We start from the raw sequence: 15,343 nt of genomic DNA, 5'->3' as shown, positions 1-15,343 counted from the left end.
ATGCAGGTGTGCCAGAAGGTGGCATGCTTAACTTTTTAGACTTTAAGGATCTTTTTTTTTTTTCCCCCAAGCTAAGCCTTTGGGTCTCTCAGAGCCAAACTAATACCTAAAAGGGATGTGCTGCCGCATTGGGGATTTTGCAGTGTACCTCATTGCATAGAAATTTTCTTGAGGTTGGCAGTGATATAGTGTCAATCTAACCCATTCTGCAACCAACTTATACTAACATGGGAATCTTTGAGTTAGGTGGTGAATGCTCTGGCAGCTTTTGAGTGCTCAACATATCCCCACCAATTTTTGCAGCTTTTTGGCTTCCAGGATCCCCATTAGCATTAACCTTTACACAACACAAGACAAACATGTATACCTTAATATATTGGCAATAACCTAGAGATGTTACTGTGTCCTGGCCATGAGATAGTCCTATGTGGACCACCACTAGTTTCCATCATGGTACCTTGGAGTGGGGAAAGGATTGAACTAGCAAACACCAACAGACGGGGACTGGACGCTCCACATCAGCGGGAAACTGCAACGGCCACTAACAGTTCCCACATGGGTCTTGGGACAGAATCAAGGACTGGGGGTTTCCACCAGTTAAACCAGAATTCCAGAATTGTGGTGTGAACTACCAGCAGCTCCCTACGTGGGACTGACTGGTCTGCCGATTAGACTGGGATTGCTGCAAAGAGTGGGTTCAGAATCAAGAGGAACTTATCCGTGGCTCTTGGAAATGGTGAAAAAGACCAAGAACTCAGAAGGGTTTGTGGGTACCACACCTGTTGCTCACTGTCTCTGAATGCCATCAGAAAGTTGCTTCAGATCCCACTGCTGCCACTAAATTGGTTAAAAACAAAATTCACCTGAGAAATTTAAAGATCAAATTGGCTTCGTTCAGTGATTCATGAATCCGGCTGCAGTCCATCTAGCAAACAAAAAGAAGCTTCTACATGCTGTGCAAAATGAAAGGCAAAAGGGGGCAAGGACAAAGAAAGAGCAGATTATCTCACCTCTGTGACTGGTGTTCCAGATTGACTAGTTTAAGGTTATATTCCTGAGAGAAATTGAAATTGCAGTTAGGTTAAAGTGAAGTCTTGTGAACTCTTGATTTGCTGATGTGTGGCTAAGTACAAGTGACTCTATTTTGGGCCTGTTGTCCTTTTGTAACAGATTTCAGTTGGGGTTATTATGCATAATACCGAAGTGAAGCTTTTTCTTTTCTTTTCTTTTCTTTTTTTTTTTTAAGATTTTATTTGACAGACACAGCGAGAGAGGGAACACAAGCAGGGGGAGTGGGAGAGGGCGAAGCAGGCTTCCTGCTGAGCAGGGAGCCCGATGTGGGGCTCGATACCAGGACCCAGGGACCATGACCTGAGCCGAAGGCAGATGCTCAACGACTGAGCCACCCAGGCGCCCTAAAATGAAGACTCTTGTACATATCTTCTGGTGAACCTATGACTTCATATTAATATGCTAATTAACCCCTGATCAAGCCAATTTCTATTAAGAAGTTTCATTCTGAAAAAAAGGAGAAGGAACAAAGTATCACTCCATTAATTCTCTATCCTTCTGCCTATCCACTTAATGACACTGGTAATGTGAGGAGTTTTGTTCTAGAAGACAGTTAAATTATGAATAGATTACCTTGAATTTGTGGAGGATTTATTTTATGCTTTGTTGGGGTGGGTCTGTTTCAGTTTTACCCTGGTTTTAGTCCTAGAACATAGTGTTAAAAGATAACAAGGCATGGGGGCGCCTGGGTGACTCATTTGAGTGTCTCACTTGTGATATCAGCTCAGGTCTTGATCTCAGGGTCATGAGTTCAAGTCCCAGGTTGGGCTCCATGCTGGGCGTGGAGCCTACTTAAAATAGAAAAAAAATAATAAAAGGCATGGTCTTTTCGAAGTTTCAGTGGAAAGCACAAGGTTCTTACCAAGTCCTTCTAATTCTGTGGGACTCCAAACTCAGTCTCCCCGGTAGCAAGGAAACAGCTGCTGAAATCTCTGCTTAGTTCTTTCAGCCTTCTCAGCTATTGTTTTAGAGCCTTTGCACATTTGTGTGCAGTTCAGAAGTTCCCTCCTCTGCAGATTCCTCCTTTTCACTGTTTCCTCCCCTAACTTCCCAGCTGCTCTGGCAATCCTAGACTCCCATCTCCAGATTCCTTGTGCTGATGAGACTGTGGCTTTCTGCTTGAGTTCTTGATGGTCCTAATGTCTGGACCAGAACTTACCTTTAGGGGAAAAACTATCAACTGGATCTAATCCATTGTGGTTCCCTTCTTTGAAAAGTTGATTCCTCTCCATTTTCATTCCTGCTTTTGGTCACTCTGTTCCCTTCAGACAGTTGTTTTTTATTATCTATAGTTGTTAGGCAGATAAATCTGATTTTTTTTTTTTTAAAGATTTCATTTATTTATTTGACAGAGAGAGACACAGCGAGAGAGGGAACACAAGCAGGGAGAGTGGGAGAGGGAGAAGCAGGCTTCCCACAGAGCAGGGAGCCCGATGCGGGGCTCAATCCCAGGACCCTGAGATCATGACCTGAGCCGAAGGCAGCCGCTTAACGACTGAGCCACCCAGGTGCCCCGATAAATCTGATTTTAATGGTAGGTAAATCTGCCATTACCCAAATTGGAACCTCAGTAATTGGGAATTGAGCAAATAAAGTTTAAAAATATAAGTATGAATTATATTTAGTAAAGTTTGAAAAGAGATTATTTATAGTTGGAGGAGGTTAAGATGTAAAAGACTTCATGGCAAAGATTGGTATTCATTGTAAACCATGAGAGATGGTTGGGGTGGACTTCTATATGCTGATATAGTGGCCTCTCTCTATATTCCTAGTGGAAGGAACAGATTGAGCTGGTGGGAACGTATAGGCTACATTTAGAGGAACATTTAGCAATCTCTTTGACTAGTTGGTTACCTCCAAGGGGGAAAATTAAAAAGAAGACTGGAAAGTGGGTTCTGATCATATTGTAGAAGTGCTTGAATGCTAAAGTGTAGATTTTGAAATTCATTTGGTAAACAATGGAAACTATTTTAAGTTTTAAAGTTGGACAGTGAGTTTGAGAGTTGAACTTTAGGAAAATTAATCTGGCAACATGGTGAAGGGTAGATTGGAGTCGAGGAGGAGGAAAGATTAGTTAGGAAAGTATAGTAGAGTTTGGGGGAAGGATAAGAAAGGGTGAAAGCTGGTTGTGGCAACATACTTAGAAAAGAACTTCAAAATATAGGAGATGAAGAATGATAAGGATAGAAATGAAGTGGCTGGGAAAATGGTGGCTTATTGATGCAGGTTGTTACTGTTCAACCTATGTAATTCTTCCTAAATAAAGTGAGAATAATAAAGGCTGTACCACCTTTGCAGATTATAGAGCTCTTGGCTCCTGAGTTTTTCCTACAGTTTTTCTGTTTTGTTTCCTGTTCTCAACTAAGCTAACATGAATATCAACACTCATCAAATTACGCGATCAGGGGCTCCTGGGTGGCACAGTTAATCATCTGACTCTGAGTTTCAGCTCCCTCCTGATCTCAGGGTTGTGGGATCCAGCCCTATGTCGGGCTCTGTGTTCAGTGGGGAGTCTGCTAGAGATTCTCTCTCCCTCTCCCTCTGATCCTTCTGTTCATTCCCTCTCTCAAATAAATAAATCTTTAAAAAAAGAATACTGGGGGCACCTGGGTGGCTTAGTCAGTTAAGCCTCTACCTTTGGCTTGGGTCATGATCCCGGGGTCCTGGGACTGAGCCCCACTTTAGGCTCCTTGCTCAGCGGGGAGCCTGCTTTTCCCTCTTCCTCTGCCTGCCGCTCTCCCTGCTTGTGCTGTCAAATAAATAAAATTTTAAAAAAATGAAAAAAAATTACTGGATTGTATTTATGTTGACATTTCTGTTCTCAGTATAAACTATCAATTGAGAAATCATGTGTGCTTTGAAAAGGAGGGATCAATATAAAATTATTTGTTATTGGTACTAATGCAGCTAACCAATGTGAAGCTCTTTTTCTTGCAAGGTGGGGGAGGGAGTATGGTAAGAATACATATCATTATAGGGATCTCATAGCAGCCCCAGAACAGTAACCATAGTAGAGGACTAAAACTTCAGTAGCAGTAATTTGTGGATCTTCATTTCAGTGAGGGCTACTTCTGTATATTCTCTCCTGTGTATATCTCCTATCTTTCCATTATCCATATTACTTCCTAAATCTTCTTTACTTTTTTACTTCCACATTTCTAAACGATGTTTCACAGAATGTACCTATGTAGCAAACAGTGTTCTACCTTTTTATAAATGTACTAGTAAAAGTGATGTTTCTGAAATTATGTGATATTTTGTGCATTTTGTGAAGGTTCTGTGTAGACTTGTAAACATTATCACTATCCTAGATTGAAAAACTCAATTAGATGTTAATTCTTGGAGCTTAATTTTTTCATGGGGCCATTATGCTTAATTACTGTCTGTAATGATGGAAGGTTCATTTAGATGTTACTGCCATCTATTTTTTGGGGTAATGATGGTACTGACAATTGCACTCACCAGTAAATTTCTTGATATTGAATTTGTAAGGTCCATTTGAGAATTCTGTTGGGATTTTTTTTTAATTCAATTTTTCTTTTTTTTTTTTAAGAGTTGAATAAATGATTTTATTAAGGACTAAAAATTGCTGAATGTCTTTGCAGTTACAAATTTTTTAATTTGACAGTACAGGTTAGAATGATCTCAGTTTAACACAGGAAAAGATATTCAAAAATTTAACAGTTTTAAAATAAGGTATTTCATCAGTAGTATACTTATCTGATATTATAGCAGCTACTTATTTTCTAAACATTTTACTTTATTTAAATATGCTTTTATTTTTTTTTACCCAAAGCTTAATGTTAAATCCTGGAAAAAAATTGTTTCTTACAGGGCTGATCCCTTGTCCAACATGGTTCTAACCTTCAGTACTAAAGAAGATGCAGCTGCCTTTGCAGAAAAAAATGGTATGTTTGGTCTGTTTTTGTTTTGCTTTGACAAATGAAATCAAGATAGGATTTTATATTCTTGACCTTAATCAAAACCAGTCAGGAATATAGAATTTGAGTTGAAAGAAATCTTGTAGTGTGTCTAATCCAGTGGGTTTTAGATTTTTTTTTTTATACCATCAGAACACCTCCCCCCTCCAAAAAAATCTAAAATGGAATGCCCACATAACATGTAAAAACCAAAATGCTCTAATTAGAAGTAGAGGCAGGGAGTAAAACTACTTCTGCTCCTACCTTGTTCATGGCTCCCTCTGCAAAATCACTAAATTTGGTTTTTAAACTCTAGTTGAATATCTCATAAAGCAGCCTATTCCAGTTTTGATACCTCTGTTTATTCTTTTTACTTTGATCCAAAATCTCGAATCTATAATTCTACATAATAGCTCTTTATTTGGAAAATAATTACCATTACCTTATTCTTAAATTTTCCTTAAATTACCTTACAGTTCCTTAAAGTACCTTAAAATTTCATGTAAGCCTAGGGTGCCTGGGTGGCTCAGTTGGTTAAGCGACTGCCTTCGGCTCAGGTCATGATCCTGGAGTCCCGGGATCGAGTCCCACATCGGACTTCCTGCTCAGCAGGGAGTCTGCTTCTCCCTCTGATCCTCTTCCCTCTCGTGCTTTCTATCTCTCATTCTCTCTCTCTCTCAAATAAATAAATAAAATCTTAAAAAAAAAAATTCATGTAAGCCTAAATGTCTGTGGGCCACTTTTCTAGATATGGTGGGTATAGTACCAAACTATAATTAGATTAATGCAGCCTAAGAGAGTATTAGTTTTTGAGATAGCCACCTAAAACTATTGTTTATATTGATATTCCTATCAACAAAACTACAAATTTTTTTTTCTCATTTTCTATTAAGCCATGCAACATGGTAGTGAAGAGAGGCTTTGGAGTCAGTCCAGTCTGAATTCTGATCCTTATTATGCCACTTGGAAGCTATGTGATTTTGGATTAATTTCATAATGGACTTAATGTTTTCTCATTGTTGAAGTCATGATACTTAACTCATAGTGTACCTAGTCTAGTACCTGATACAGAATAGATACTTAGTAACTGTTTGTTCTGACCCTTTACTCTCTCCGTCTGATACTTCTGCTATTTTTCCCTCATGGATTTACAAGCATTGCTGTATGTTTGTACCTAATGCATTCTTCTGTTCTAAATGGTCAGTTGAATTTGAATCTAAATTATTTGAGATAATGTCTATTTAAGTATATTTTTACTTTAAGGCAATATGTAAAAGATTATTAGTGTTATATAACATATTTGACATCCATAAAGGTTATTATCTAAGATATTTGCTTTTTAAATATTTTACTTTTTATAGCTTATGATTAAGAGTGTGAAGCCAAACTGCCTGGGCTTGGATCCGTGTCGGTCTCTTACTATTTGTATGTCTTTGTACTTCCATTTTCTCCTATGTACAATGGGCATTGTTATGAGGATTGAATTAGTTAATAGAAGTGTTTAGAACATAGTTAAGTATAATTGTAGATAAGTTTATCCTGTTCTTTTTAGACTTTAAAATCTAAAAAAAAATTTTGTAAGTGAAGCTCCTTATTAAAACATGTTCTTGGCAGTTTCGAAATTTCTTAATTACATAATTATTCTCAAAGTGGTCATAGTCTTTAAAATATTATTTTGATTTAAATTAAATTGCTTTTTAATTAAACTGTAATATAGCTTATCAAAAACAGTTCTATTAATGTTTTCCATCTTTGCAGCCTACCATATTTCATGTCTGACACCTTGAAAATTATTCATTTGAGGTCTGCAATGAGAGTTTAATAACAGGAAATCTAATTAAATTGTTAAATCTCTGGTTAATGTCTAAGTGGTCACCAGGACTGCATGACTACAGTTGCTATGTGAATTGCAGGTGTGAACTAGCCACTGCTGCTGTTGAAATTTCTGCCTCCCTGGGAAAGAAAACTGAGGAGCATTATCAAAGTCAGTAGACAGTATAACTTGAAAAAGCTTAATGGATAGTATCTTACAATATTGTAGGCTAACAGTGGATCAGGAATTTTAACCTACATCTTAGTCACTGCCTTGTCCCCAGCACCTAGCATAATACCTACATAATGGACATGGGATACGTGGTAAAAATTACTTTCTAAAATACATTCCTCTACTCAAGAATTTGAAGCCAGTCCCATTCCTGGGAGAGTTCTCACTGATTATTCCACCCTTGAATTCACATAATACTTGTGATCTGCCTCATTTATTTAACATTCAGCATTATAGATCATTATATGTAAAGAGACTTCATGTATAAAGTCCTGTTTTTTTAGTTACTGAGGCAGTGAGGCTAAGCATATCATTGAAATGGTACAGAATCATGGGGTGGAGGATCTTTTCCAGATTACCCACATCTTACCCATTCTGATTTGCCTCTTTTGGGTAGGTGGATAGGATGGGGACATTCAAAAGGTTTCCCTCTCCCCCCGTCACCTAACATTTTGTTGTGAGCTAATGCTGTTGAAGGTTGGGTGAACCAATGTTCTGGTTAGTGAAAGCATTAGAAAGAAATGGTTTAGAAGTTGTTACTAATATGTAACCGCTATTGGATTCAGAGACTAGTAACTAGGATTCTCATTCCATAACTGTCTGCTTTATAGATCTTGAGCAAGTCACGTTTCGCTATACTTAACCTTTGATAAACATGTTTCTTCCTCTTTGAAATGAGAAATTGGATTGGTTAATATAGACTTAAGGATATTAAGCTCATGGGCCCGTGTATATTTTTACTTCTTTACTTTCTAGCCCAGTAACTTATTTATTATATGCTCTAGAGGGAAAATATGTTTTTGTTGATATAGATGATTCTGTGTTGATAATAAACAAAAAATCTGGCAAAAGTTATCCATTTAGGGAGTATTAAATGTTTGCCTCTCGGTAGTGTCAAGAAACAGGAGGTTAGGGTAAAGCCGCCTCAAAAAAAAAGATAGTTCGTATACTCAGGGACTGTTCTGAAAAGGAACAACTTAACCTTTCATCCCCTCCTTAGGTTTCTTGTTTTCCTTACTTTTAAATGGTTTTATTTTTATCTTTTTATGATTTATTTTTATTTATTTATTTGGGAGACAGGATGAGAGAGAGAGCATGAGAGAGGGGTAGGGTTAGAGGGAGAAGCAGACTCCCCGCTGAGCAGGGAGCCTGGTGGGATGGTGGGGACTCGATCCCGGGACTCCAGAATCATGACCTGAGCAGAAGGCAGTTGCTTAACCAGCTGAGCCACCCAGGCACCCATTATTTAAAAAAAAAAAAAAAGTCATGACCATCCTTTCCCTTGACATAAAAGATTGTATTATAGAGAATCAGTACAATGAAGAACAAGATTTTCAGATTCATTTGCTTCCTAGAAATTTTTAATGCCTTCTATTACCAGACTTAGGTAATGCATATCATCATCACAATGTTAACATTCATAAGTACTAAGGCATGAGTTTGTCACTCTACTAAGTGCTTTTCATTCATCCCATTTAATCTTCACTGAAACTCTGTGAAGCAGGAACAATTATTATCCCCATTTTGTAGATCAAAGAAACTGAGGTTTTAGAGACATTAAGTAACATTAGCTTACAAGGTCATTAAACCTGTAAGTGAATGAACACGTTTTATTTGAACACAGTTGTATTCATTCATTTATGTATCGTCTGTAACTGCTCTTCAGCTGCAATAGTAAAATTAAATATTTGTAATGGAGACCATAAGGCCCCCAGAGTCTAAACATATTTTCTATTTGGCCATTTACAGAAAATATTTATTAACGCATGGTCTAAACCATTGTATAGAAATATACATATGCACACAGTCTTAATACCAAGACCCTTTGTTCTGTGACATTTTTCTAAATCCAAAATACTCTTTATTCAAACATCTTGAAGGGCCTCTGCTTAAGAGATACACTTCTCAACTGATATTCAGAGTTCTTCACAGGGGCACCTGGTTGTGGCTCAGTTGGTAGAGCATGCAACTCTTGATCTTGGGGTTGTGAGTTCAAGCCCCATGCTGAGTGTGGAGATTACTTAAAAATAAAGTCTAAACAAACAACAACAAACAAAGTTCTTCACAGTATAAACACATCACTGAAGCACTGACCTAGCTTTATTTTACTATGTCCTAACTCTTTGTCCTGCTCTTATCCCCAGGTTTGTATATTTTTTTCCATCTACAACCTTACTCATGCTGTTGTTCCCTTTCTCATCCTTATTCCTGCCAAGAACTACAACCTAGCCTTTAGAATACAGTTTAAACATTAACTCTTTCCTGCTCCCTTTTCTTATTCCCCTTTCCCACCTCCATCTCCCACCCCTTACTGGATGTACTTTCTCTTTCTTTTAACTTACACAATTTTTTCCTTTCTTACAGCTTTTATAGTACAGTTTTGTATTTTTTGTATTGCATTCCATCAGATACTATTGTTGCTGGCACTGGGTGGGGATCAGTAGTTAAATAAGGCGTGTCCTTGTACTCAAACTGTAATATTTTATTCCTCCTACTGGATTATAAGCAGCTACACTGAAAAAAACACCCAGTCCCACTCATCTTTTAATGTGCTCAATAAATATTTGGTGAGTTTGAACTGTACATTTAGTGATGTTATAAATTATTTTCCAAATCATGTTTTAAACTTTTTAAAAATCACAAATTAATTTGGTTACTTGTTCTGTCTTTCAGAAGAACTGTTACTTCCCTCTAACTGGAAATCTGGAGAAAGAAAATTATAGAATGATTAGCAGTTTCTTATATTTTAGTGTGTTTGTAAAATACAACCAATGCTTCTCTGTCTAATGTGGCGCTTATCCTAAGTTTATTAACAGATAAACTTAAGTATATTCCAGTGTACTTAAGATGATTATTTCATAACATTAGGGCTGTTTTCCAAGGTGTAAGTTATTTGTTCTAAACTCTTTTTTAAGGATACAGAGGCCTAGAAATTAATAAGACCAAGATCACTCACATAGCTCTTAACTGATAAGGCCCAAGTTCCTAGATTCTAAGTTCAGTATTTTTTTATATGATACTGTGCTGCTAGTAGATCTTAAAAAATGACCATTATGATGTAGGAAATGGTTGGGGTTCAGAGCCATGGCCAAGAAAGAATTCTTGAGACATCTTTGGTGTAAAAAGGTGGTTTTATTAAAGCATGTGGACGGGACCCTTGGGCAGAAAGAGCTGCACTGGGGTTGTGATGGGTGACTGTTATATACTTTCAAGTTGGGAGGGGGTTAGGGACAGCACAAGCCTCTAAGGAATTTTGGAAACAAGGTTTCCAGGATCCTGAGGGGCTAGCTATTGTAGGAAAAGGTCATTTATTACTATTTGGTAAAAACTCAGTCCTGAGACCCTTCAGATGTGTATCAGTGGGCCATATGCTTGGAGGGTGATTGCTGAGTATCTTGGGGGGTAGAGGGAAAGGAAGTTTTCAAGGGAATTTTTATATGTTAAAGAAGACTTACAGGATCCTGGGGGGTCGGGATAAGAGTGCCATTTGCCTTTAGCAAAGTGTCAACATGAGGCAGCTAAGCTCTGCAAGGAAGGTCACTGTTTCAAGGACTTGTCAATGGACTGTAGGCAGTAAGGAAATTTAATTTTTTTCTTTTGCCTTTGTTTCCCACATCAGTTACGTCAGCACTGTCCAATATGGTACCCACATGTGACTGTATAGCACTTGAAATGTGTCTAGTTCAAATTGAAATGTGCTGTAAGTGTAAAATATACACTGTATGTCAAAGACTTGGTATAAAAATTATCTAAAGTTTCTATATTGATTACATATTTAAGTGATAATATTTTGGATATATATTGGGCTAGGAAAATATTAAAATAGATGTTACATACTTCTTTAGTCATTTTTTAAAGTAGCTACTAGAAAATTTAAAATTATACTGGGGCACCTGGCTGGTTCAGTCAGAAGAGTGTGCAGTTCTTGATCTTGGGCTTGTGAGTTTGAGCCCCACGTTGGGTGTAGAGATTACTTAGATAGATAAAAAAAACTTTACAGAAGTTAAGTTATATGGGATTCACATTGTTTTTGTTGGACAGCACTGATCTATATAGTACTTAGCAATGCACAGAATATACATTCTATACATATTCTAAATATTTCACTAACATATATTGTATAGTGAATATAAGAAATATGATAGCAGGAGGGGAAGAATGAAGGGGGGGAAATCGGAGGGGGAGATGAACCATGAGAGACTGTGGACTTTGAAAAACAAACTGAGGGTTCTAGAGGGGAGGGGGGTGGGGGGATGGGTTAGCCTGGTGATGGGTATTAAAGAGGGCACATTCTGCGTGGAGCACTGGGTGTTATGCACAAACAATGAATCATGGAACACTACATCAAAAACTAATGATGTATGGTTATTAACATAAAAAAAGAAATATGAAAACCTTATCCATCTTTGAAAACTTCACATTTTATATTTTTGAGAAACATAGTTCTATTCTTTATTCTTACCCGGTATGAATCAAGGATAAGTGGAAACTCTTATGTTACATGTAATATAATATTGAAATAAAATAGCTAAAAGAGACCTATATTATACCACAAGATCCCATTAATCACCCATTTTTCATTTCTTAACCATATAAGGTATTGTGCAGGTTCATCTCTTTATATAAGAATTTTATGTAAGAATATATAATTTCTGAGACTAAAAGAAGTTCTTCCTGCTATTAATAACTCCTGTAACTACCCCCTGCTTCTGTTTTGCTTAGGTCTCTCTTCTCACCATATCTCAGTTCTTCAGAGGGCTGATTCTGTGAAACTAGGGAGTGGGAAAGAAGATTGGATGCCCTCCCTATGGCTTTTCCGCCTGCTCCCTACCTTCCACTCCCCCAAGTCTTAGTTCTCAACCTCCCGCAACATACACACGAAGTAAAGAAAATATAAATACCTCTGTATCTTTTGGCTTTAACCCCAGGGCCTCATCCTGAAGGTCTCTGTTTGAGCTCAGCAAATATTGCAGAGGAACTCTTCAAAGATAACCTTTCTTTGTAAAAAGAGAAAAGAGTATCTGAGGTTTCTTCTGAAATGTAGATGAACCTCACTTTAGTTCTTTGTGTACTGAAAAGACCCACCTTTCTCACCCATTGTGGCTTTTGTCTTTCTTAGTGTTTCATGATAGGGTTGAGGGCGGGGAGGAGAAGGAAGCTGCATCACGGAGAGAGGAGGAGTAAGACAGTTGTGGAAAAATGTCGATGGTAGAAGGCTCGGCTCTACTACCATTTACATGCTAATGAAAACCAGAAATAGCCTTCCCCCGTTTGATCTGATTTGAAACTTTGTGACTTTCCTTTGGTAGGTCATTGTACCCCCTCTGTTTTTCTCATTGTTGTTAGCTGTAAAAACTCTTTGAAATTCTCAAAACGGGAGGGTTTCTTTCAGGAGTAGGAGGACAGGGTGGACTGTGGGACTGCATTCTGTCCGGAGTGAGTATGCCTCTGAGGTAATAGAAGGTAGAAGCAGGGGAGGAAGCCGACTCGTCGAGCCCTGGATTCAGGAAAGTAAGGAGGTAATTGGAGTTTGCAGCCCAGGATTTAGAATTATTCCAGAAGTAGACCCAGCAGCAAAGTCTGGATTTCCACCTAACTTAAACCTTCTAATGAGGGCCTCAACCTCACATTCAGTCATCTGTTAAAAAGACACCTTTGTTTCGAAAGCTAAGAATCAGGACTCCTAAGATATAAAAATTTGTGTTAAAGGATTTATTTTATTCATGTGATAGAAAAGAACTAGGTAGATGCTATAACCAGTTCAAAGTAAAAGTCAAAACAGCACAAATGTATGTGGAAAAAAGGAATGCAAATGGAGACAGATGGAGGTTTTGTGGGGGAGGGGCAGTTAATTAAATCACTACCAGTAGGACACAGGACAGAATTTGCATATCTATCAGTCATACAACTTAAAAAGAGATAAAATAGCCGAAAGACAAGGAATTACACTGAAATCTGATAACCTGGAAGGGAAAGGGCATACTATAGATAATGCAGTTTTCTGCTGAAACAGAATTCGTTTCTACTCTTCTCCTTTTATGATTAAAAAAAAAAATCTCAGATTATTTATGATCACAAAATACTGGGCTAATATTTGGCCTGAGTATTTAGTTAGGTATAGCAAGAATCAATAATTTGCAACTGTAGGAGAGGATAAATAATTTTCCCTTTAACTTTATAGGTCTTGACTGAGACCCCTTGCCCCCTATAATTAAAAGATGTAACCAAGAAAAACCAACAGAAGTTTAATAACATGTATACCTCCTATATACCCGGGAAAACTGATAACTCCAAAATGGACCTTGCCACCACCTTAAATACCATCTCCAGATAAAAGATTTGGGGAGCGGGCGCTGGGGACGGCCTTGGGAGGTTATCAGGCAAAGCACCATAAACGAGGGTATAGTTTGTTATGCAGACTTAATTCCGAGGCTTTTCCATTGGTTGAATTTCCAGAGTTTTAGTCATCCTCCTCTTCCTTGTACTGAGTGGGAGACACCTTTACAAATGGAGATTTCTCTTATAAATGTTAATTTCCCTCACAAAAGGGCAGTTTCTTCATTTTCGGAGGTTTCCCTGTGTTTACTGCTTTTTGAAACTAACCAGCTCAAAATCCTTATGCCTAAAACGTGTTTTTTGGGGGACGGAAGTTCTGCTCTTTACCACATAAGCTTTCTTAAGTTTGCTTTGCTGAAATTTTTCATAAGGAATCTCAGATTAGACTTTTCACAACAAATAACTGGCCACCAGATTTCTTCTGTGATGCCTATTGGGCAAATTTTTCCTCCCTTCTTAAGGTGCCTAAAATATCCTAAGATCCTCAAAGAAAAGTTCCTTACCACCTTGGGGAACTTTGTAATTTGTTAGCCTGGAGCCATGCCACTTTCCTGGAAAGATTTTGTAAACTTTAGTTCCTTAAAAGTGTCTGGTCATATCTGATTAAATGAGTATCATTGTCAAATCTGTCAATCTAGGTATGGCCCTCACTGCATAACCATTGTTTACACTTATTTCCTAATAAAAAGGAGGACATACTGAACATGTACAAATAACTATATTGCCATGAATATAAGAATATTCAACAAGGGTTTTCTAATTCTGTAGGGGTCATGCAGGGAGACTAATCATTTACAAATGATAACAAATTTTAGTTTACAAAACACTGTCTACTAAATTGTAGATACCTTAGGAGAAAAGGGAAAGGACGTCCTTAAATGCCCAGAAAATAGAACATTGAAACAATATCAGAAATACTCCAAACAGAAACTACATTCAGCCCTCGTTAGTGCATTCAGTCCTATATAATTAATTCTTGTTTCACTGGATCATAAATTTATCTGCAGCTCAACTAGAGTTCTGGAAGTCCTGACTCAGTCCACTGGTATGGTCTTAGAATTATTATGCCATCATAAGCCTATACCCAAGAATACCTAACAGTCCTTCTCCACAGAGCTCTCAGGCTGTCTTTGTTGAAGACAAAGCACTCTGGCCTGTAACTGATTTCAGGAGCTTTCAGGAGCTTTCAGGGTAGCATCAGAGTAAAACAAAAAAATCTATCCCTAAGTGATAAAAGATTTAAGATGGCTGTAATTAACATTACTGGTAAATTTCAGAAATGAAATATAAACGGTCATAACAGGAATAATGCAACTTAAAGTTATACCAAAAATGTTACATACAAAATACATGTAATCAGTATTAAAACCTGGTTTCAAAGAAGACAGTGAATGTGCATCTAACTTATAAAAATGGATGAACATAATATTTACAGAGAAATAATAATAATCCTGAGATGTAATATACCCTGAATGTGCCAAATATATAGTAAGAATATACCAGAAATATGTCAAGAAAATCAAAGAGATTCAGTAAGTCTGGGGACGGTCCTAAACATTTGTATATTAATAAAATTTCATTGATTAGTGATATGTATTCCCAGTTTACATATACTGGCCTAGAAGATACGAGATCCAAACTACAGAAGATGCAGCCAAGTTGATGTTTTTAAAGATAACTGAAGTTGTGTCTGATAACCTATACTAATATCGGACAAAGCAGTACCGGGGCTCTGATAAATAAAACATGGACAGTGAGGGCATTGAGAATGTATACTTAGTACATAGCATAATTATATTAGTAACATTTTACCCATATAGATTTAACCTCAGGAGGGCTAAGCATCTCTTCTGACTTGATAGCTCTTATAGTACCACTCATCAATAGTATCGTGTCAAGTAAACCTAATTATTTTCAGTATCTCTCTTTTCATGAGGTTAAAAGAATACATACTTGTGATAGTCCAGAGGCC

At 37.5% G+C, this 15,343-nt stretch overlaps 1 protein-coding gene across 1 annotated transcript in view; it reads left to right on the top strand.

Annotated features, from left to right (window-relative positions):
* The window catches only part of NDUFS4 (NADH:ubiquinone oxidoreductase subunit S4), a 111,391-nt gene that overhangs the window by 85,369 nt on the left and 10,679 nt on the right, over positions 1-15,343 (top strand). Inside the window, exon 4 of the mRNA XM_028106476.2 lies at positions 4,906-4,979. Coding sequence (XP_027962277.1) covers positions 4,906-4,979 — 74 coding nt within the window. The remainder of the gene's footprint in view (positions 1-4,905; positions 4,980-15,343) is intronic.

Source organism: Eumetopias jubatus, unplaced genomic scaffold (genome assembly GCF_037043125.1).
Source record: "Eumetopias jubatus isolate StellerSeaLion01/CBP00866 unplaced genomic scaffold, mEumJub1_p1.0 scaffold_5, whole genome shotgun sequence".
Classification (NCBI taxonomy): Eukaryota; Metazoa; Chordata; class Mammalia; order Carnivora; family Otariidae; genus Eumetopias; species Eumetopias jubatus.
This window is presented reverse-complemented; position numbering and strand designations above follow the sequence as displayed.